The 25,364-nt window shown below is 38.7% G+C and overlaps 1 protein-coding gene across 1 annotated transcript in view; it reads right to left on the bottom strand.

The window, feature by feature from the left end:
* The window catches only part of GAP43 (growth associated protein 43), a 123,600-nt gene that overhangs the window by 42,960 nt on the left and 55,276 nt on the right, over positions 1-25,364 (bottom strand). Inside the window, exon 2 of the mRNA XM_090264772.1 lies at positions 20,440-21,052. Coding sequence (XP_090120898.1) covers positions 20,440-21,052 — 613 coding nt within the window. The remainder of the gene's footprint in view (positions 1-20,439; positions 21,053-25,364) is intronic.

The following is a 25,364-nucleotide window of genomic DNA, read 5'->3' as shown; positions in this document are numbered from 1 at the left end:
ATATTTCAAAATTACATAGATGGAATTCCTTAAGTGGTATTTTTCAGAGAAAATGTTTTGTTTATACAATTATGTTGCAAATTGGACTTGAACTAAATAATATTATTGCATTATTAGTGTTTCTTTTTCCTTAAGACCCAGAAGCCATGGATGTAGTAATTTTATTTACTTTGATTAGTAACCCTGAATGAATTACATAACTTTCATTTGTTTATAATTTGTACTGTAAAAAAAGTTACTTGAATTTGTACAATTCTTATAACATATCTTAGAAGGTCATCTGTTTGTAAAAATAAACATTTTAAGTTAAGTATAGAGTGGATAGCTGAATGAAAACATGAGTTCTAAATTATCTTCAGTTAAGTTTTAATCATGCCAAAATTCAAGGACTTTTGAAAATGGCCTTAAGTTACTTAAGAAAATTACTTAAGAACAGTAATTACAGTAATTTTCAATAATTATGTGTTAAAATGTCAATGTTTTACCAAGATCCAGAAATAGTCAGTGGGGGGACAGAGGATTGTATGATTGTAGAGGACTGGATCTCATCCAGCCTGGCCCCTGCAAAACCCATAAGCCACTTCTGAGGTGCTTGGAATTGCAGGGCTCCAAGTAACATAATTCATAACTCACTGATTCAGGGATTTAAAACAAGGCTTTAGAAAATAAAATTTCCTTGGGCTTATCTTTAAAAAACATTTTTATAAAAATATAAATATAGAACCAAAATAAACTAGAATGTGGTTTATTGGCCTAACACCACAGTCTGAGGTTAATCAGATCAATTCCACCTGTGACTAAAAAAACAGGACTATAATATGGGGAGAGGGTTATCTGTTGACCTTTGAAATGATACACATCATGTACTTTGGTCAGTATTGTAGCATTTACCCATATTCATTGTGAAGAACAGCTGCAGAGAGTGACATTGACTACTTGTTGGCTGCATGTAGAAAGCCATTAACAGAAATATTCCTTGAATTGGTAATTTTCAAATTGTATTTCACAGACCAGAGAAAGTCCATTTGAGGGGAGGGGGTAGAAATGGAGTAAAAGGAGTTCTGGGCCTCTTTAGCCATCTCCACTTTCCCCTACCATTCTCAACTAGATCAGCTCTCTTTGGGAGGTTAACATATACAAATATATGTATATATAAAACTTCTTGAACAAATGTTGATCATTATAACAACTTTTTATTCTACCCTCTGTGAACTCACCATTTCACAAAGCTCATCCTAGAATTAAAAGCATCATTCTCACTAAAAATTATTAGGACAAAAGAATCAACACTTCCTCTGCATTAGAAGTTTAAAAAGTCAGCAATGCAGAAAAATCATTCTGAATCACTGACTGAACACTAGCTGGAGAGATGCCTATAACCAAGGACAGACAGAAGAAACCACTTCACCACAATGAAACTGGTAGGGGGTGCAAAGGAGATGCAAGAGGGCTGGCTGGGCTCCCATGGGCAGCAGCTGAAATTCCAGGGGCATATATTAGTGGCCAGGGTTTCCACTGAGAAGTGTGAGGTCTAAACCCTAAGCTGGGCTCCCCAGTCTACAGCATCAGAGCCAGAAAGGAATGCAGAAAACATACAGCTGTGAAAAGCAGCAGGGTTTCTCTCTGCCAGGGGGAGATGGCTAGAGACACAGACAGTCTCTTAGGGCCAATGCATAAAATTTCATTTGTAGTCACTTAGCCTGGGCTCAGGCAGAGGGAGGGCAGAGTAGACTCGAGGTGCTTGAGGAGAGTCTGGGGTTTGTAACTCTGGGGAGAGAACTTAAGGAACAGCTGCCTGGATCCCTGCGCTGAGTCATTCCCAATACCTCAGAAGCCATCTTTCTCAGGCAGAGCATTACTCTCTCAATGGTATCAGCCTGAGGGGAAGCAATAACCCCACTCCCAGGAACTACTTTGGACCACCCTGTGGAGCATAAGCTGTGCTGATGGTTGCAGCTTGAGACTATATCATTGGTCAGTTTAACAACTAAGGTGGAAAATACAAAGAAGCAGCCAAAATGGGAAGACAAAAAAACAGACTCCAAATGAAATAACAAGAGAATGCTCCAGAAGAAGAACTAGATGAAATGGAGGCACACAATTTATCAGCTAGTGAGTTTAGAGTAATTATAAGGATACTCAACGGCACGAAAAAAGACATAGAAACCATAAAAAAGGACCAGTCAGAAATAAAGAATGCAATATCTGAAATAAATAAAACAGTATTCCCTTACTTATCACGGGTATTATGTTCTAGACCCCCCCGCGATAGGTGAAAATCCATGAAGTAGGAACCTTACATTTATTTTAGTATTTATATATATTTTAAGGCTTTATAAACCCTTCCCACACACTTATAAACCATTCACAGTCCCCTATTAACCTTTCCCACTCCCTTATTAACCTTTTCCACACTTTTATAAACACTACTTATGTTCTTAAACATATTCTACACTCTTAAACCTATGTAACTTTAACAACATATGTATACAGTACCACAAAATCCCACAATATAGCAAAAAATCTGTGATAAATAATTAAATATAATATTTTTTTAAATCCCACAACACAGTGAGGCCGTGGTAAGTGAACCACGATATAGAGAGGGACTTCCGTACACTATAAGGAATAAACAGTAGCTTAGATGAAGCAGAGGATCAAATCAGTGATTTGAAAGGCAAAGTAGAAAAAAAAAAATACCCAGGCAGAGCAGCAAAAGCAAAAAAGAATTTTAAAAAGTTTAGGAGAGCTTAAGAAACATTTTAGACAACTTGAAATGTACCAACATCTGCATCATGGGAATAATAGAAGGAGAAGAGAGCAGACAAGGGATTGAGAACCTATTTGAAGAAATAATGACCAAAACTTCTCTAATCTGGTGAAGGAAAAAGGCATACAAGTCCATGAAGCTCAGAGAGTCCTAACCAAGTTGGAGGCAAAGAGGCTTACACCAAGACACATAATAATTAAAATGACAAGATTAACCTAAAAGCTGTAAGAAAAAAGCAGTTAGTTACATACAAGGAAGCATCAATTAGACTGTCATCTGGTTTCTCAACAAAAACATTTCAGGCCAGGAGAGAGTGGCATGAAATATTCAAGGTGATAAAAAGTAAGGACTTACAACCAAGGTTACTTAACCCATCAAAGCTAACATCTAAAATCAAAAAAGAAATAAAAAACTTCACAGAAAAGAAAAAGCTAAAGGAGCTTGTTAACCCCAAACCAGTACTGCAACAAATGTTAAAGGGCTTGCTCTAAGAGGAAGAAGAAGTGAAAGAAAAAAACAAACAAACAAACAGAAAAATAGTCTAACAATAAAATGGCACAAATATGTATGTATCAATAATCACCTTAAATGTAAATGACTTAAATGCTCCAACCAAAAGACATAGGGTAGCTGAATGATAAGAAAAGAAGACACATATATATGCTGTTGACAGGAGACCTATCTCAGATAGAAAGATACACACAGACTAGAAGTAAAGGGATGGAAAAAGATATTTCATGCACATGGAAAGGGAAAAAAATTGTGGGGTAACAGTACTTATATCCGACAAAATAGACTTTAAAACCAAGGCTATAGTAAGAGACAAAGGACACTTCATAATGATAAAGGGAACACTCCAGCAAGAGCTATAACCCTAGCAAACATTTATGCACCCAACATAGCAGCACCTAAATATGTAAAGCAAATCTTGATGGACATAAGGGGAGAGATCAATAGAAATACAGTCATAGTCAGGGATTTTAACACCCTATTGACTTTAAAGGATAGATCTTCAAGGCAGACAATCAAGAAGGAGACAGTGACCTTAAATGTCACACTAGATCAAATGATTTAATTGATATTTTCAGAGCATTTCATCCCAAAGCAACAGAATATACATACTTTTCAAGTGTACATGGAAAATTTTCTAGGATAGACCACACGTCAGGACACAAAACTAATCTCAATAAATGTAAGAAGATTGAAATCTTATTGAGCATCTTCTCTGACCACAATGCTATGAAACTAGAAATTAATCACAAGAAGAGCACTGAAAAACAGGGAAGAATGAGTCAACAATTAGATCAAGGAAGAAATCAAGAGATACCTTGAAATAAACAAAAATGAGAACACAACAATCCAAAATCTGTGAAATACTGGGAAAGCAGTCCTAAGAGGGAAATTCATAACGTTACAGGCTTATTTCAAAAAACAAGAAAAATCTCAAATAAACAACCTAACTTCACACTTAAATGAACTTGAAAAGGAATAACAGACCAAGTCAAAGTGAGTAGAAGGAAGGAAACAATAAAGATTAGAGCAGGATTAAATGAAATAAATACTTCTTAAAAAGATACAAATGGTCAATGAGTCCAAGAGCCGGTTCTTTGAAAAGATAAACAAGAGTGACAAACCTCTAAACCAGACTCATCATGAAAAAAAGAGAAAGGATCCAAATAAACAAAATCAGAAGTGAAAGAGGAGAAATAACTGACACCAAAGAAATACAAAGGGTTGTAAGAAAATATTATGAACAACTATATGCCAACAAACTGGACCACCTGGAAGAAATGGAAAAATTTCTAGAAACATAGTCTTCCAAAACTAAATTAAGAAGAATCAGAGAATCTAAATAGATGGATTATACCTAGTGAAATTGAAGCAGTAGTCAAAAAACTCCCTAAAACCAAAAGCCCTGGACTGAATTGCTTTACAGGTAAATTTTCCCAAGCATTCAGAGAAGAACTGACAGCTCTCCTTCTCAAACTATTTCATAAAATTCAAGAGGAAGGGAGCCTCAGAACTCGTTTTATAAGGCCAGATTTTTTTTTAATGTGTTTTATTGATTAAAATATTACATTTGTGCCAATTTCCCTTCCCTCTGCTCCCCTCCACCCAGTGGCCCCCCTCCCTCCAGTTGTCCCCCCCTTTTAGATTATGTCCATTAGTTGTGCATACAGTTCCTCCCAACCTCTCTCCGTCTATTCCATTCCCTCCTACCATGCTCCTTAATTCCTATATCATCTCCCTCCCTCTCCCCACTCCCCCTCCCTGTTGACCTCCCCCCAATATGCTTCCCGTACCCACAGTTCCTTTTCCACTCTCGTTGCCTGTTTAGTTTGCCTTTGTTTCATCTCCCTAGCTTCTGTTTTTTAAACCAGTCCCTTTAACATCTCATATAACAGTGGTTTGGATCTAATGAACTCTTTCAGTTTTATTTTGTCCTGGAAACACTTTCTCTCTCCTTCTATTCTGAATGACAATTTCGCTGGATAGAGTATTCGTGGTTGTAGGTTTTGGATTTTCATTACTTTGAATATTTCTTGCCAGTCCCTTCTTGCCTGTAGGGTCTCCCTTGAGAAGTCAGCTGATAGTCTAATTGGGACCCCTTTGTACATAATTCTTTTCTTCTCTCTTGCTGCTTTTAAGATTCTCTCTTTATCTTTAATTTTTGACATTTTGATTATAATGTGTCTTGGAGTGGTTCTCCCTGGGTCCAGTCTCTTGGGAACTCTCCTTGCTTCCTGGACCTGCAAGTCTATTCCCTTCCCCAAGTCTGGGAAGTTCTCCTTTATTATATTTTCACTCAATTTTTCAAGTTCTAGTTCATCTTCCTCACTCTCTGGCAAACCAATGATTCTTATGTTGGGCCTTTTATAGCTGTCCCAGAGGTTTCTGATCCTCTCATTGTTGCTTCCCATTTCCTCTCGCTGCATTGGTTGACTGCTTGTTCCTTCTCCATATTCCAGTTTGTTGAAATGAACTCTGGATTTTTTTTCCTCACCATCTGTCTCGTATGTGGTTTTGTTCCTTTCGTTATGAATGTTTTTCGCTTCTTTCTCATCTTTTTCCTGCTCTTTTGTGAATTCTGTAAGCCACCTGATAACAATGGCCCAGAACTGAGCCTCTGACAGGTTTCTTATCTGTTCATCTGTCAGGTTCTCCATCTGTTGCCTGGTGAGTTGTGTCACCGGGATTTCTATAGTTGTCTGCCTCATTTTGACAGATGCGTTTTGTTTTCTTGGGCTGGCTATAGGGGGCAGGGGGCAGTGCCTGCGTACGCATCACAAATCAGCGACCGGTGCCTGTCTGCGACCTATTTCGCAGCCCTGTGGTGCTTTCTTTGGGGGCGGGGGTCCAAGATGGATTCACACAGTTATTCAGCTAGGAGACCGGGATCCGTCCTCCCGCCCCCCTGGGCCTCACTGTTCAAGGCGATGCGGTGGCTGCTTTCCCCAGCGCTGGGGTTGCGCACTGCCAGGGGCTTGACTGCCGCCGGGATTTTTCGCCCACCCCCCCGCCGCTGTCTCAGGTGCGACCGCAAACAGCACTGCCCTCTTTAACTCTTACCTGCCCAAATGGCACCGCTGGTTTATAACTTCATATGTTGGGCTTCCGTGTAGTTTTATTTTCTGGAATTTCTAGTTATCCTTTGTTTTGAAGTAGTTGTATTCCTCTCTAGTTGTAGAGGGAGACCTAGCGTGTCCGTCTAAGCCTCCATCTTGGCCGGAAGTCCTATAAGGCCAGTTTTAATATAATTCCAAAACCAGATAGACACTACAAAAAAAAAAAAATTATTGGCCAATATCCCCGATGAACATAGAGATTAAAATGCTCAACAAAATATTAGCAAACCAGCCCTGGCTGCTGTGGCTCAGTGGATTGAGCATTGGCTGGCGAGCCAAATGTCGCTGGTTCGATTCCCAGTCAGGGCACATTACTAGGTTGCATGTCAGGTCCCCAGTTGGGGGCACGAGTGAGAGGCAACCACACAGTGATGTTTCTCTCCCTCTCTTTCTCCTTTCCCCTCTCTCTAAATGTAAAATTAAATAATTAAAAAAATATATTAGCAAACCAAATACAGCAATGCATCAAAAAAGATTATACACCATAATCTAGTGGTATTCAACCTGAAAATGCAAGGTTCGTACAACATTCACAAATCAATAAATGTGATTACCACATAAAAAAAAATGAAGGATAAAAACCACATGATTATATCAACAGATGCAGAAAAAACAATTTCTAAAATCCAGCACACATTTATTATAAAAACTCTCAGCAAAATAGAATTAGAGGGAAAAAACCTAAACATAATAAAGCCCATATATGAGAAACCCATAGCCAGCATCATACTCAATAGGCAAAAACTACATACAGGTGTTTCCCTTAAGATCGGGAACAAGACAGGGATGTCTATTTTCACATCTCTTATTCAACATAGTATTAGAAGTCCTAGCCACAGCAATCATACAAGAGGAAGAAATAAAAGGCACCCAAAATTGGAAAGGAAGAAGTAAAACTGTCTTTATTTGCAGATGACATGACACTGTACACAGAGTACCCCAAAGATTCTACCAAGAAACTATTATAACTGATAAGTGAATTTAGCAAAGTAGCAGGATACAAAATTAATATTCAGAATTCAGTTGCATTTTTATATGCCAATAGCAACGTAACAGAAAGGGAAGTTAGGAAAAGCAATTCCATTCACAATTGCTACAAAAAAACAAACCACCAAAACCTAGGAATAAACCTAACCAAGGATATAAAAGACCTATATTTGGAAAATTATAAGACACCAAAGAAAGAAATTGAAGAAGATACAAGTAAGTGGAAGCATATACTGTGATCACAGATAGGAAGAATTAACATCATTAAGATATTCATATTACCCAAAGCAATCTATAGGTTCAATGCAATTCCTATTAAGATACCAATGACATATTTCACAGAACTAGAACTAATATTTCAAAAATGTATATGGAACCACAAAAGGCCCTGCATAGCAACAGTGATTATGAGAAAGAACAAAGTTGGAGGAATCATGCTATCTGATATCAAACTATACTATAAAGCCATAGTAATTAAAACAGCATGATAACTAACATAAAAACAGACACAAAGATCAATGGAACAGAATAGAAAGCTGAGAAATCAATCTACACCTTTATAGTCAATTAATACTTGACAGAGGAAGCAAGCACATAAAATGGGCTCAAGATAGTCTATTCGATAAATGGGTTTGGGAAAATTGGACAGATATGCGCAGAAAAATGAAACTAAACCACTTTCTTACATCACACTCAAGAATAAATTCAAAATTGGTCAAAGACTTAAATGTTAGATCCAAAACCATAAGAATCATAGAGGAAAAGATAGGCAGCAAAATCTTGAACATTGCTCATAGAAATATTTTATCTGACATATTTCCTCAGGCAAGGGAAACAAAAGAAAAAATAAACAAATGGGACTACATCAAACTAAAAAGTTTTGTACAGAAAAGGAAATCCTCTACATTTATGAGTGTACAACATATATAGTTAGTTAATTCAATCCTCATCAGACTATGTGAGGAGCACAACACAACTGAGACACTGAGAAAACATAAAGGGGTCCATTTTATACAGTTTCTAAGTGACAGAGCCCATCCTCAATCCTACTCCTCATCCAGTGCTTAAAACATCAACAAAATAAAAGACAACTCACAGAACGGGAGAACATATTTACCAACACAGCTGATAAGGGGTTAATATCCAAAATTTATATGGAATATCCAAAATTCAACACCAAGGAAAAAACAAACAAACCACAAACAACCCAATTAAAAAATGTGCAAGGGACCTGAATAGTCCCTTCTCCAAAGAGGACATACAGATGGCCCATAGACATATGAAAAGATGCTCAATGTCACTCGTCATTAGAGAAATGTAAATTAAAACCACAATGAGATATTACCTCACATCTGTCCAGAATGGCCATCATCAATAAATCGACAAACAACAAGTGGTGGCGAGGATGTGGGGAAAAGGGAACCCTAGTGCACTCTTGGTGGGAATACAGACTGGTGCAGCCACTGTGGAAAACAGTATGGAGATACATCAAAAAATTAAAAAAAAATTTGCCTTTTGACCTGGTGATCCCACTTTTGGAAATATATCTATAGGAACCCAGAACGTTAATTCAAATGAACATAAGTACCCCTATGTTCATTGCAGTGTTATTTACAATCACTAAGATATGGAAGCAGCCCAAGTGCCCATCAATAGATGAGTGGGTAAAACAACTATGGGACATTTACACAATAGAATACTATTTAGCTGTAAGAAAAAAAGAAATTTTTACCCTTTGTGACAGTGTGGATGGACCTGGTGAACATTATGCTAAGTGAAATAAGCCAGGCAGAGAAAGACAAATGCCACATGATTTCACTTATATGTGGAGTCTAGCGAACAAGCTGAACTAATAAAGAAAATGGGAACAGATTCATGAATGGAGAGTAGTTGACAGCTAGTGGTGGGGGGAGGTTAGGTCTGGAGGAATTGAGCGAAAAGGAAAAGAACTCATGGACAACATTGTTATGGTTGCTGGGGGAAGTGGGTATAAGGGAAAATAGTAATGAAAAAAATACAAAAAAGATTAAATAAAAAATAAAAATAAAAAGTCAGCAATGCTCACAATTCAATCCAACCCTGAATTCATCTCTGAAAAGATAAAAACAAAAATAAAAAACAAACAAAAAAATCCTCTTTGAAAAGATGCAGCTCAGATCACACTTGTGAGTACAATAGATCCATCCCTCCAGTAACAGTTATTTTTCCAATTGAATAACTGGTACAATTCCAGATTTTACCCATTTCCTTAACTTTTAATAAATGTCCAATGCATAGCAGGAACCACTGCAAATGTTAAAACTAATTCTCAAGGCTTCACATGCATATACATATAAATGAGTGTTATAAATAGATATGTGCTTCTATACTGATACCTTGTTTGGGTTTTGATAATTAGTGTTCTAGTATTTTAGAGTAACCAAAAGTAAAGTTTATTAAATCATTAAAACATACTGATTTGGGGTATGATGGAGCCGGTTCACACTGGCTACTGTTCAGTGACAACTCATTAGTAGCCTGAAATCAACCATGGGGATATTATACCCTAGAGAGTGGCAAACACTATAAATCAGGGTTTTTTTAATTTTGGGTATTTTTTCTTTTTCTTTGTTCTTTTAATTTTTTTGGAGAGACAGTTTACTGATACACCACTGCAGATATATGACAAAACCATCAATCATCATGATTTATGTTTTGTCTTTTTATATTGTAACATATATCCACGTGCAATTACCATACACCTCAGGGCAAATGGACAGACAATGACTAAAATGAATAATGTAAGGAGAGACTGGAGAAGAGAAATATCATTCTATACTACATAAAAATGTACTAAAAGCTCATTCTAACACACATTTCAATTTACTCCTGTGATGGAGACTCCCGATGTGATAAACATGTATACCAGAGTCCCAGCCTAATAATGAACATGAAAATCAATTTCTTCATTTGTTGATTGGAACTCCTGCAAACATTTGCTTTCTCAGAATAATAGGAAAATAGAGATGGGTTTCCCCTCACAGTAGTTCAAAAGCAGTATGTAATTTGACAACCATACCAATTTTGTATCCAGATCACTATCAATGTCCTACAAATACAGTAGTACATCTTAAATGGCTGATTTTCACCTGGAGTAAAAAGCATAAATAAATAGTTAAAGCAGTTTGCTTTATTTTTTTACCCTCTGTTTATGCTTTTAAAAAACTGGCAAGAAAATGACACCGACTTGTTCCCTCAAAAAAAAGCCAGGTAGGTTCTTCTACCAACCTACTGTAGTTAAGCCATCTAGATTAAAGAAGAAAATGGGGAAACAGAAATCTTCCACTGCTGCTATTCTTTCTAAAAGAATCTGATTTTACCAACGAGAGAATGCTGCAACCACACTGCTAAACTCTGGCTTTGTTAGCCCTTACCCTAGACTGGTGACAGTTTCACATAGTGGGGTCCTGCCTGTGTTTTCATCAAGTACATGATAAGTTGCTTCAAGTTACAGTTTATATGTGGAGGAAAACCTGTTCAACCGCCTATGCCAATGTCCTCTATGGTCTGTAGACTGAATGGCTCACAAGCAGCATACAAATTATATTTATATTATTGTGGGGAAGGAGAATAGGCAACAGAAATGGGAAAGCCTATTTTCTGGTCTCTGTCCCAACACTGTTGGTTTGGAAATATATTAACAATTCATCCTATAGTGGGCACAGCAGGTTCAAGAGATTCTTAACACCTTGTAAAGACTACTTAAACATGTCAAATGAGGAAAAGGAGCCAAGGAACCTGGCAGATCATTCCTTCCCTGGGTGTACCTGTCACACACTGGCAAGAGCCACATACACAGGTCATTCATGGAGCTGGAATGAAATTAATTGCCTGCTTTTAGAAGGCAGCAACCTTGGTTTCCTCTAGTTCTCAATATGTTTCTAAGCATAATGCAAAATGCTCACATTGGTCTATGAAGCTCAAAGTGGTTTGGAATCTGTCTACCTCAAGCATGACGAATACCCTTGAGTAACAACAAAACTTACCTCTGAGCTTCTGTATTCAGCTTCTGAAACAGCAGAAAGGTTGCAAGCAGCACAGCTTTCTGTTTAAGCAAGTGTCTGCCTCCCCTTGTCACTTAGAATCTTCATATAAAGTTAGAATGTGTCATAATGTAGGCATTATTGAAATGGTGGTGATTTTGAGATTCTCTATCCAACATTTTGTTTTATGAAAGGAAAAACTCATACCAAACGCACTGAAGGAATTTGCCTGCCCAAAGGTTAAAAGTTATCTAGTCTCTTGGACTTTCTTTACCATAGTAATATTGTTCATTCATTCTTAACCCTTTCATCAAATACTTACTATTTCTTATTTCCCAATCCTTGTTATAGGTACAAGGGATTCAATAACAAATAAAAGAGAGCATGGAACTACTTTTCTTAACCAAGGGTTAATCTTTAATAGCTACTGCCAAATTGTGATAAATTAAATTTTTTGTTTTAATTTGAATAAGGTTTTTTTGTTTGTTTGTTTTTTGTTTTGGTAAAAAGTATCCCTTTTCATTAGCTACTTCTTTCTTGTTCTCCAAGACTCACTTAAGGTAACCTCTGCACCAAGAAATCTTCCTGGACTATTTTACTAATTACCCTAAGCAGGACTTTAATTTTCATTGGAGTTGGAGGCAGCCGTCCATCTCGAGAGACGATGGTGTAGCTTCTTAAGAGTCTATCTGCACCGCCGAGAATGGCTGTGCAGTCCAACTCGGGAGTGACACGGTATCTGTCTCCTCCCGTGTTGAATCGACATCTTGCGATGACGCTGGAGTGTCCTCTCCAGTGAAGCTGAAGCTACAGAGCCTGGGCAGGGTGATATGGAGGGTCTGCTGTTGCCCATGCAGCAGACCCCCACTCTCTTCGCAGCTGAAGGGTCCAAGGGAAAGACGGAGTCAATACAGCTTGGCTTCAGGTGCGCCGCAGGAGTTGCCAGTGTTGACTACAACGTCAAACCGCCTTAGGGACTCCGGCTCCGGATTTTCTGTCGGGGTTTACTCCCTTAGCCTTTCCCCTGAAGAGGTATGCCGCAAGGCAGCGGAGGTTTTTTGGAGTCAGAGTTTTCCTTCTCTGATGTGCCCTGACTGGAAGATCGAACCAGCGACACTTAGCTCGCAGGCCGACGCTCAATCCACTGAGCCAAACCAGCCAGGGCTCTGACACATGGTAGGTACTTGATAAGTATTCATAGAATAGAAGAATGATTGGATGAAGTGAGTCCTTTTATTATTCCATTTTACAGATGAGGAAATTAGGGCACAGAGGGGGTCAGTCACCTGCAAAGACAGTCAAACTCAAGCAATCTGACTTCTGAGCCCACACTCTTAACCACAAGACAGTTGCCACTCTGCTAAGCACAGACTGACTTCCTACTTTGTTCTCTCAGACCTGCTTTCCCCTTGTAGCAATGAATGTTTTCTCCCATGGCTAGAAATTCTCATACTCCCAAAAAGAGGGTGGAGATCCATTCATTCCTGTAGCCCCAGGGTGCAGTGTGGGCACATAGCTGGTACGCATTTGCTGAACCAATGAATGAATGAATTACTGAAAGGCGCAGAGATTCGGAAAAGCTTAGATTGCATCCACTAGTGTTACAGAAGAGGGATGTCCAAAACCCCCCAGAGCTTGCGGCTGGGGGATGGGGAGAAGGAAGCATCTTTCAGGATGCCTTCACATGCCTGGGGCTAGGGGCTAGTGTCTTTGTTTTGCAAATTGATTTAATGCATCCAAGTCTCTGAAGATGGGAGGGGTCTTGGGCTGGGGGATGGTATGGAAAAAGCACACAGCCTGCGTGAGGTTCTGTGAATGGTCAGAATTGGGGGCTATAACCTCTGTGTCACGGGACACAGGGATTTAAAAATAAGCAGCAGACATTTTAACTGGGTTCTCCATGCAGTTTGCAAGGAAAGCAGAGGTACACCATGCAGTTTTAATTGGGGACACACACCATGCTGCTTTGAAAAGAAGGGGTCTGACCATGCGGTTTTGAGGAGGGGGAATACCTCTGTGGTTTTGGAAAGGAAAGGTTGGGGATTCACATGGCTCTGGATTAAAAGCTGGCGAGCACCATAACACAGACAAGACCTTCCCCAATCAGAATTGAATGGTTGGCAGCTACCGGTAAAGCTGAACTGTGTCTAAGAAGTAGAGAAACCGTTTCTCTAACTTTTCTAAAACTAGCCTGGTTTGGTAGGGGGAGGCAGAAACATGTGTTTGTGGGTGTTCTAAGGAACATAAGACCCAACAGAAGAAATCCACAAATAATCCAAATCCACATAACTATCAAACAAACAACTCTTTTTCCCCTCACCAAACTCTGGTATTGAGAGTCACAATTCTGGCAGCAGGCAATCAGGCCCCCAACCAAACAGCCCTGGGTTCTGTTTCAATTGGAGCAGTCCAGGGGTTCTGCAACAGTAGGACTCTTTGATAGCCCGCAACAGACCTTATGGTCATACTAGGACTTTCTATTTAGGTCCACTGTGAAAAATCTCAAAGAAGGATCCTGACTGACCCAGCCTGGGTCCTGTCCTATCTCCGAACTAACTAATCACTGTGACTAGGGGGTGGGGTCACATACAAAATGGCAGCTTCCAGCTGGATCACATGGCAAGAGCAGTGGAGGAACACCAATTCCCCTGAAAGGGAGGTGGTTCTACTGGGGCTGCTGAGGGTCCCATGGGAAGCCTCTTCCACTGGGGAAGGGGAAGAAGTCCTTGATCTTGGAAGGTCATGAAACATAAGCCTGTTCCACTGTCATTAGCTCTAAAGTGATTCTCTACGTCCTGCTCATAGCTCTGTTCATAGCCCCTTTATTAGAAGTTATCTTGTTACAGAACCCCTGGGCTGCTCCAGTTGAAAACAAGCCCACGGGCTCTCTAGCCAGGGGCCCGACTGCCCGCCGCCAAAACCACAACCCTCAACACCAGAGTCTGGTGAAAAGAAAAAGAATTGTTAAACAATTCTTTTTCTTTTAATTTTCATACACTATAAATTTCATCATAGATAGCCTTAATCTCAACTTCTAACTCTCCTCATTTCAGTGTAAATTTACAAATGGAGCTGGCCTAAAATCATGTGCAGAATCTGAATAAGAACTGAGGAGTCTTGATTTTAGGTGGTGTTTAGTCTTTCACGCTGAAAACACAGAGCATGTGCATTATATACATTCTATAAGATACTGGATCAATTAAAGACATAATACTATTCATTATCCTTATGAAAACAATTTATGGGCAATTCTTTTTAAGAAGCCCAGAAATAAATTATTTGCTCAAAGAACCAAGTTTTATTGCTCTGAGATAAAAAAAAAAAACTGGCTAAAGCGTCTTTAAAGAAGGAAGTGATTCAAATTTTGATTATCTGAGGTTCAGCATCTAATTCAGTCATTTATTTATGGCACAAAATTTAAACATGACTAAGAGAGCTGGCAAAACTTACACATCCTTTCAAACTTTCCCCTCCTCTTTATGAATGCTATAAACTGTATAATCTTGGGAGATCTTCAAGGGCTCAGGTCTTGCAGCTTTAAACAGCATTGTTGGCTTCCTTCTTCCCTTCCTTTTATGCATGGTTACAGAAAGTTTTTTATTCTTTACTTAATGAAGCTATCTATCATTCTGAGAACAAAATGAAAGTGATGACCACATAATGCTTTTAGTCCATTAGACTGAATGCTCTCTCTCCATATTTAGCCAAATGGACTGACTGTGTAACATTTCCTGCTTTTGGTTCCTTCTCCTCCTCCTTCTGGGATTATGTGTGTGCACGTGTGTGTGGAGAGGAAAAAAGAGGAAAAAATATGTGATGAATATGCATTAGCATCTGAAACATATTCTATACTTTAAGAAATATTGTTTGATTTTCAGTTCCAAATATAGTTCTACCACTTTGAAATTGGAGGAGCTACTTATATGTCTTATTGTTTATTTGCTTCTTTATAAGATGATAGTAGTTATTTAATATGAACTATGAAAGAAATAGGTCAAAGGTCTCACAATATGAGTTCCTTGATTCTAAAACACATCTTATCTTTTGTATGCCTAAAATTTTTTAATTGAAGAGATAATTATTTCTCTCTAATCTGCCCTATTAAGTTCTTTATATCATTTTAGTTACAAATATACAGATATCAGGGTCCTTTGGAAACACACCTGCCAAAAGGGGGGAGGGATATGAACAAGAATTTTAAGAGATACTAATTCTTATAATCCAAATTTAGGGTAGGTATCACCTAGAATACATGAAATTATTTTCATCTGATTGAGATTTGAAAAACTTCAATTTCTAATTTTTAGTTCTCCCAGTACTCTTGTTAAGAACCATCTATTTCAGCTGATATTTACAGCTCTCTTAGGCCTAATAAAACAGTATTTGAAGGATTTTCGAACTAAGAAGAACCCAGGACTCAGAACCTGTTTAATATTTCCAATCATTTTGGGGTGATGGGACCAGGAACTATGGTTAGTTACTGGAAACCCATCTGTAAAAAAGAGTCTTTAGTATGCAATTATACAAATGAGGGGGATGGTCTTAGATTAGAACACAATGCTGGGGTTCTTAGACATCTCTCTTATCTTTGTTTCTTCCATAATAGTACTTGTGGTGTCAGGGCTCAATATGTGGCCTCTGCAATCAGTCTGTCAGGATTCAGCTCCTGGTTCAGCTACTTGCTAGCTGTTGACAACAATTAGGAGCCACGATCTCTCTAAACCACAGATCCCTCATCTGTAAAAGGGGAAGAGGAAATTATAGTACTTATACCATAGAGTGGTTATGATGGTTAAATGGGTAATCACCATAGCTCTTAGCACAGGGCTTGCCCATTTATAAATGTACATTAAGTGTCACCAATCATAGAAACTTTTTATTTTAAAATCAACTGTCCTAGCCCCTCTTCTTGAAGATGAGACCACTGAGGACCAGAGAGAAGCAGTGTCTTGCCTAAGATCCCACAGCTGGGTGGTAGAAATATTAAGGACTGGAGCCATTGTCTCCTTATTCTAATCTAAGGTTCTTTCCTCTGCATTAGCTTATTGGGCATGCAGGACAGAGAATACCCAAGGTAAGTCCTGGGTGGTATTTTCCAACAATAATAATAAGGTGTCACAACTGATAAGATAAAGAAAAAACATACAAGAATTGAGATAAAACATAGCACCTTAGAAGAGAGGTAAAGAACTGTAGGGCTGAAGTTAAGGAGAAGATGTAGAGGTCTACCAATTTGACCCCCATTTTGTTTGGCTGTGCTTGTGGGCACAAAACCTATTTCATTTGCCCCCAATCTCAGAATGTAAAAGTACAAAGAAAAATATTGTCAAATGCCACTGGATTGTTGTCAAGAAATGCCAATAAAAATGATTACTCTAGCAATATAAAAGTGTACCATAAAAGATTAATAATCAACAGTATTTAAGCAGCATGCCACTGGGTATCTGATAGATGCCCGTGTTTTATAGACAGATTTATGGACTTTCAAACTCCAAATTTTTCTCTTTATGAGTGGTGTATAAATTTGGGAAGTGGTTGAAACCACATTTCAAATCAAAACTGCTTATGAGGCACCCTGCCAAATAAGTATAAATATCCTTGGGAAATCTCACATCTAACACAGAGCTCAGTGAAAGGAGGGGGGGTCTAGATTCTGGATAGAGAAAAATATTATAGATGGTTACCTTGGGCCTTAGCAAAACATTGTTTTGAGGAACAAAAATAATTTCCCCAAATACAGAGATATGGGCTGAATATGTCACTTTCTTACACATAATTATCATTTGCATCTATTTTTTGGTTAGTAATTTAACTGTAGAGACACACACTATATAAAAACTTTTTTATAGCATGTACCGAACTACAAGAAGCACTGGTTCATTCATATTATTTCCCACAGTACTTTGACATAGAGAATGCTCTATACTAGTTTGCAGAATTTAACTGAGTTGAAATTATTACTGTGAGTGTTTTCAATACCACTCCTGAATTTCTTCCCACCCCCACTACCAAATGAGAACTCTTTAAGATCAGCAACCATATTGTACTCATCTTTGTGACCCCAAGGCCTACACAGTAGAAAGTTAATATAAATTGGAAAAAAGAAAGGGATAGAGCAAGGTAAAATAAGCAACATATTTATAATTTACAAAGCATTTCCATATATAATAAAGCAGTGTTCATATCTGGTCTAAAACTTGTGAACGAATTATTGTCTTGAGTTCTCTCTTTTGACTTGTTTTGCCCCAACCCCTCTCCACCCTCCCAGATGATCTCTTCGCACCCTTCCAGGCAACCCAAGGTTGGTATCCATTTCCAAACAGTAGAGCCCTATGGAAATAATATTTTAACCTGGTTTGGAAATAAATCTAATGGGAAATAGAAGAAAATGCTGTTCAGGGCCTCTGGGAACGTGGGCCAGTGATGCTGTGATAGCTCTCCTTGTCAGCTCTAGTTTCTGTGATTCCATGAAACTCACCATATCTGGTAATTTGTGCTTGTTACACACAGCAGGCAAGGCTAATAGAGACATCAGTCCCAAGAGAACTACAGGCAGCATTTCAGGATCTAATCTAGAGGACATTACTTAGCCAAAGCTCAGAAACAATGTATTGACCTTTGTGATTACCTTCAGGTTGAACTTTACCTACACCTTCAATTACCTTTAAATGCACATAATAAAATCAAACTAATGAGATATTTTTCAGCTGGAACTTGTAAAATTTAGGACAGAGCATGATCTCTTTTTGTGTTTACTTACAAGAACAGCAGTCAATAGGGGGGAGGGGAGAGGGAGAGAAGGGGGATAAGTAAGGGAAGGGCTTAATTAAAGAGCCTGTATGAAAGACTCATGGACATGGACAACGGGGAGGGATATGATTGTGGGAGAGGGGGTGGGTTGGGTGGGGGAGAGAAATTGGGGGAAAAGGGGACAACTGTAATTGAAAAACCAAAATAAAAAAATTAAAAAAAAAAAAAAAAGACACATTCTTAATCAAATAAACAAGTAGAATAAGCAAGGCTGCAGGAGGATTACATGAACTATTGAACAAATTACCTATACATTAAGTTTAATCCATTTTTGTTCATTCAGTATTTGGCATTTATTCAGTATGTACTACATAAAATACTCTATTCATCTGGATTATCATAACCTGAAAAATAATAAAACTAAATGTTCTTAAAATATATTATATTTTAGACTTTTCATTGATTCAAGAAATCCTTTTTTCTATTAATCCACATCATGATTATATACCTAAAACCACATCATGTCTTTCTGTCTAGGCTCACAGTTTTAGAAATCCCTGTTTAAAAATATGATCTAAGCAAATATTTTCTGTTATTTTAAAAGCGTGATTAATTTCTAAGATTTGTAAAAATATTCAATAGGTAGTCTACCATATGCAAAATGATTTCTAGCCATCAGATCTGAGTCTAAAGTCTTCAACCTAAAGAAAATCAGATAACAAGCTTTGTGTTGCTGAGTGAATCAAAAACAATAGCCCATTCTTTGCAACATGCCTTACCTTGTAGGGGAAAAATATTCTCATTTTCTTAACCCCAAAGCCTGGCCCCTGGGGCAGGTAGGTATGTGGTTAGAAAAAGGATTTTAAATGAGTCACTGGTAGAAAGAGGCATGTGATTTATCTTGAGCAAGAGAATGCTAATAATAATATAATCTGTCTTCTTACAGAATTTTGAGGTAAGATGAAAGAGGTTGAACTAAAAATACTTAGAACAATCATCTGCCATCTCTAGTATCTCATTTGGAAAAATGGGAATAAAAGCAAGTTTCTAATAACTACTTTCTCAATCTAATGGTCAGATGTCAAAACATTTCCCAGAGCATTATCATGGTGTAAGTCCTTTCCCAGGACATAGTGTTGTGCAGTCCAAATTTGGGTCCTTGCACATGGGCTAAGACCTTGAAGTTCTAGAGGAGTAAACCCATTTTTTTTTTAAACTGGCACAGAAGCAGCAGCTTTTCCTTAAAGGCTTTTTTTTGTGTGTGTGTGGCTGAAAGGTGTTCATGAGTCATACTAGGATAGAGAAAGACCATGGAGACTGCTGGCCTTCTTTAAGCACAATGGATGGGTGAGGTGAGGTGATGTAGGGGTCCAGTCTCCAGAGGTGAAAGTCTATTAAATTTATCTTGCTTTGAGAATGCTCTATTTCAATTCTGCACAGGCTCTTTGGCAATGATAGTGAAAACACTCTAATTTTGAAGTAAGAGCTCCAAACCAAAGAAAGTCCAGAACATTTTGGTAATCATAGTCAACCCACAATTATTTATGCATATCGTAGAAAGTAGCTTTTTCTACAGTAAAATGATAATTTATGTTTAGCTTCACAATATGTTCTATATTTGGGGTTTCTCTTTTGTTTTTGGCAACATCAACAGACTTATTTTCCTAGTTAGTTCGACCCCAATTAATGGTACAATTAGCATTCTCTGAGCATACAAACACATACGCAAACTGCTCACCAATTGATGGTGGGGAGAATGCCCACTAACATATTGTGGGATAAGGGGAAAGGTGGTCTGAGATTATGTTTTTTTGCTGCTGGCAACTCACAAACTAGATCATCTGAATCAATAAGGAGTTGGATATTCTTATTAACAGGCACTTCCTAGAGCCAAATACTCACACTAGCTAATTCCCATTCATAAAATGTATTGTGGCCTTAGTAATTACTTATTGAACTAAGTCTATCCCACACATGGAACATTTTTTGAAACTGTATTACCTAGTTTTACTGGTTATGCCAATCCAATTAATAAGATAATTGCCAGCTCTTTCTAGTCCTGTCAGAGTTCTCTCTCAGGCTTGGAGACATTTGGGAAAATAAATAGCCAGAGTTCACTCTTATCCTGCCACTTTGGGGAATTAAGCACAGCTTTCCTTAATTTCCTGAAAACACCTTCTAGACTTTCCCCTTTTCCCTTGATGGCCCAGGTGGCCTAGACTTCCCGAAGACTCCCATAGGCTACCCCTGCCCCTCACGGCCTCTGACCCTCACAGTTGCTCACCTATCTTCTCCTCGGCTTGGCTGCTCTCTGAAGTCTCCGTCGGAAGCTGGGTCGTTGCCTTGGCGGCAGCATCCTCTGCAACAGGGGTGGTGGCGGTAGCAGCAGCAGTGACAGCAGCAGGCACATCGGATTGTTTAGGCTCCTCCTTGGCTGGGGCGTCTTCTGCCTTGGAGGACGGCGACTTGTCAATGGAAGCTTTAGTGGCACTTTCTGTCTCAGCAGAGCCGGCCTTCTCCTCTGAGGGGGCAGGAGCCTGGGGGGCTGCCTGCTCTGTGGCAGCATCAGAGGCACCCTCCCCCTTCTTCTCCTCAGAAGGAGCTTCTCCTCCTTTGCCGAGCTCCTCAGGCTTGGGGGCAGTGGCTTGGGCTGCCTCAGTGGTCGTGGGGCCTTCTCCCTCCTTCTTCTCCGCGCCAACAGCAGCAAGGGTGTCATCCTTCTTGTCACTCACCTCAGCCTCAGCAGCTTGCGCATCGCCCTTCTTCTCTCCTTTGAGCTTTTTCCTTGTTATGTGTCCACGGAAGCTAGCCTGAATTTTGGTCGCGGCCTTATGAGCTTTATCTTCTGGTTTGATGCCATCTTGTTCAATCTTTTGGTCCTCATCGTTTTTTTCAACCTTTGAGGAGAGAATGGGGGGAGGCAAAGGAGAGTTGGAGTGATTTTTTCCCCCTTCAAATCACAACATTTAACGAAAATGTATTGAATGATTTATAGTGTGCCAGCTAGCACAGACATCAACAATACTGTGTAAATTCAAATTAAGCCTCCTCTCTGTGGAGAATTGAGTGGAGAACACATTATTTGATGAAAAACTCACATCCTTTTGGCCTTGCAGAGTCACTGGCATTATTTTATATGTATTTCTTTTCCCAGCTCAATGTCTCTGCATTGCCAAACTTCAACCAGACTTTCTGTAAATGTACCTTGGCCATTTCAAAGCACATTCACCCTAGGTTTTAATTAAATAGCTCTGAAAGATATTGCTTTTTCAGGGTTTCTGAGAGGGACTCTGTGCAAAACTTCACATTAAAAAAATATTATGAAAAAGGCTTTCTTTTTCCCCTAAGACTTCAAGTCTGGCCTGGAAGTCAATAGATTCAGGACAAAAAGTATGGTAAAGGTTTAGACAACAAATTCTATCATGGTTTTGTATAAACTGCAAAAGAGTTCTAGGATTTTGAGGGTTTTGTTCAGAATATGACAATTCAGAATGCTGGTCACAAAATGATATCTATTTTCCCTTGTGTGTGATCCAACATCAATAATCAACACACTAGATTTTCACAATTTGAAGACAGAAAATGGCCATTATTCTTGAGTTTTAAAAAAAGAGTGGAAAATGCCATTTCCACTTTAGAAAAAGCAGCATATATTTACCAAATCACAAACTCTTATTCCCAAAGCAATTTAAAACTGAAATTAGTTTTATATTATCACTGATAGTCATTCTAGTACTAAAAGCAAGAGACTAGAATATAAAATTTTTATCATTTGATGCAACATTTACAGCATAACATGCTGCAAACGATGTTTTTACACAAGGAAATTAAACCAGAGAATAGAAATAGAAGGTATAGTCATGGAAAGAAACATATAGGCAAGTGCCAGAATTATTATATAGCTCCATTGCTAACCACGAGGCTGCAATGTGGTTACTTATAGTCTCTCCATGCACTCCTTCCTTCAGCTTTGGAGCACAAACTTTTGTGAACATTGTTCTAAACATTGGGGAAATACAACCGTGAACAATGCAGCAATTTTCCTTCAGAAGAGTGCTTTTTATCTTTCTAATATGGTGGTTGGCTCCAGTCTTTACCTTGGCCTGTCCATGGTCTTTGCTCCAGTTTAGGAGGTAAGCCACAGCAAGCCAACACAATGATACGTTTTTCACCTGTCATACCAGCTCTGCCCCAGTGACCTAGATCCAGCTAATCATGATGTAGGCCTGCTTGACATAATTTGGACAAGCATATGAGCTTAATGTTATGTAGGTGCATCAACATGTAGTGGATATATAAAGGTATTTTTGAAAATAAGCTATATGTGAGAGTAAAAGCAGGACTGACAAATTTCCAGTAAAATTCAAGACAAGTTTTTCTTCTTCCTCAGGAAACTATGTGTGTATCCATACAAATAAAGAAGGAGTGGATGAAAAGTGCTTTGCAGAGGCTCAGCCTGCTCCCTCTTCCCAGCACCATGGTGCCACACTGATCAGTTTTCTGGTGCACTACCACCTTCCCACTATCCTGCTGTGCTTGATGACTCCTATTGGGACACACAAGAGCACAATCTGGGGCACGGGAGCAGCTGTCCCTGACAGGAGCTCTCTGCTCAGAGATGGAAGCATGACCCTGTTAAATTAACAGTTGTGAATGGAGCATGGAGCCAAGATGTTGTTAATTCATTTTACTTTAGCTTGAGTTTTCTGAATGAGGCACCATCTTATATGACAGGACATCTGCACTTGGGCATTGATGCCAAGTGGTTCTTTAATACAAATACTGCTCCATGGGAAGTAGACAAGCCAATTACCTCAGAGTGGACAGATGTGCCAAAAAGACCTTCTTATAACTCTAAGAAACTGTAACTTTAGATCCCCCCACTTTAAGAACATAAAGGAAAGGAGATGAAACTGAAAGCTGGAAAACATAAAGATAAGGAAGCTGAGAATCTGAATGATATAAAGAAAGAAACTTGACATGGATAAAGGAAGAGATCCTCTCAATGCTCCTGTCCCTGCTTCAATTTTTCAGATCATCTGCCACATTAACTTTCCAAATGAATAGGACTTAGGTGTCTGGACACAGCCTCTATGTTAAAAATGAATATGTAGAAATGCTCAGAGTAGACTTGGGTGCCTAGATTGTGGGATCAGGCTTGCGCAAACAGTCCAGGAGTATAAGAAATGCAAGAGAGAAAGGGGAGTGCAGGAAGGAAGGGAATTATGAGAGACCACAGTTAGGAGTGAGAAGTGAAGATTCTTCTGTAACAGTTAGGTGCCCAGATGGGTCGATACACCCAAAGAGGCGTCCAAAGTAATCCTTGGGCATGTAGCTTATCCTGGAGGCACAGACCGGACCACTTGACATCATTAGAGATTTAGAAAAACTGGATTTTAGAGATTGATTGAAAAAAAGACAACTATTATACATTATTCAGATAGAGGGAGACAAAGAGAGAGAGAGAAAAAAAAGGGGAAAGGAAATGAGGAGAGGGGAAGGAAGGGCTAGGGGGAAAGGGGAGAGAAGAGGTGATGAGAGGGAGTGAGAGGGGATACAAAGGGCAGGAGAAGGTAAATGGAGGGAAGAAATCAGCCTAAGATGAGATCAGACTTCAGTGATTAAACAGAGACATATAGAAACAAAAATATATTAAGTAAAAACTGGGTAGTAAGCTAGACAGTGCCAGATTGTGTGTGTGTATGTATGTCCTTTTTTTTTTTTTCTGCACCTGTAATTCAGTCTATTAATACAGCTTAAACTTGAAGTGCTTTTCTGGTATAATTCCTTTCACAGTACTGGAAGTAACTGGACTAAGAATATATTTTGTAGAGAGATGACAAGGAGGAAGAGAAGCTTTCCTAAGAGTAGCTGTGGGGAGAACCCTAAGATGTTAGGCCAAATAACCCTTTCCTCAACTAGAAATAGAAGAGCTTACCTAAGACAAAATATTTTGAAGCCCAGGGAACCAGAGATCACTCAGTAAATTTAGCATAACCTTTTCATTTTCTGAAAGAAAAAGCCACAGTGGCCCTAAGAAGTTACCCTGCCTAAATTCACAGCATCAGTCAGTCAGTGGCTCAAGATTGTATTTGAACCCAGGTCCTCTCCTTTCCCACCCAACCACAAGAGCAATTTTATTGTTTCAATGACCTGAAATACCTTGGTCTTTCTTGTAGCAGATAATCCATGAAGCATCCTTTTAACATTCTCATTTACCTGTTCATTTAACAATACTGAGTGCCTATGCTAGGTAGTACACACTCTAGTGAGCAGATAAATACTGTACCTATCCACACAGGACACACAATATTCTTTTTAAAATATTATTTTGTTAAAATAACTTCATTATACTTCAACAATCAATGATTTATCAGGTATTGCCCTGGCTGGTGTGACTCAGTGGACTGAATGCTGGACTGTGAGCCAAAAGGTTGCCGGTTCGATTCCCAGTCAGGGCACATGCCTGGGTTGCAGGCCAGGTCCCTGGTTGGGGGTGTGCAAGAGGCAACCACACATTGATGTTTCTCTCCCTTTCCTTCTCCCTCCCTTTCCCTCTCTCTAAAAGTAAACAAAATCTTTAATAAAATAGTTTACCAAGTATTCATAGTAGACACCTGAGCTTATACATATCTTGTAGAGTAAGACATATAGACTAAACATGTGAATTACAGGTGAATGAGGTCCATAAAAGGAGGATCTTGGTATTTAGTGGCTAAAGAATCAGTTCATAAATCTCATTAAAATAGATTTATTTTTATACTCAGCCTTGCCACAAGTAAGCTTTGTGCTGAGCTCTGATAGCTTCTGATTGATTTTAAAAATTCTTTCATTTTAACATGAGACTGTTGCCATCTGTGAATTCACTCAGGAGGGCATTCCTGTTCAGTGTATTATATGTAGGAAGAGTACCATTATGAGTTGCAATAGCTTTTTCAGGGATTTTCATTACTGTAGCTTAGTATGTTAATGACCAATATATTTGGGAGCTCTGTAGTTTTTGAAGTCTTAGAGGAAACCAAGGTATATGAAATCTTTACTTTTCAACCAAGGCTAGAATCTTGGATGAATGTGGTCTGAAGAAGATGAAGGGTACCATTACACTAACTTTTTGGGATCTGGTCAAATTTCTAAATTCATTAGATGAGAAGGCAATGGTTTTAATTAATATTTAAGAGTCACAAATAAGAAGCCAAAAATAAGTAGTTT

The sequence above is a fragment of the Furipterus horrens genome, unplaced genomic scaffold, assembly GCF_987537825.1.
Source record: "Furipterus horrens unplaced genomic scaffold, mFurHor1.1.pri manual_scaffold_1, whole genome shotgun sequence".
Classification (NCBI taxonomy): Eukaryota; Metazoa; Chordata; class Mammalia; order Chiroptera; family Furipteridae; genus Furipterus; species Furipterus horrens.
The sequence above is the reverse complement of the archived record's forward strand: the minus strand, read 5'-3'. Positions and strand labels throughout refer to the sequence as shown.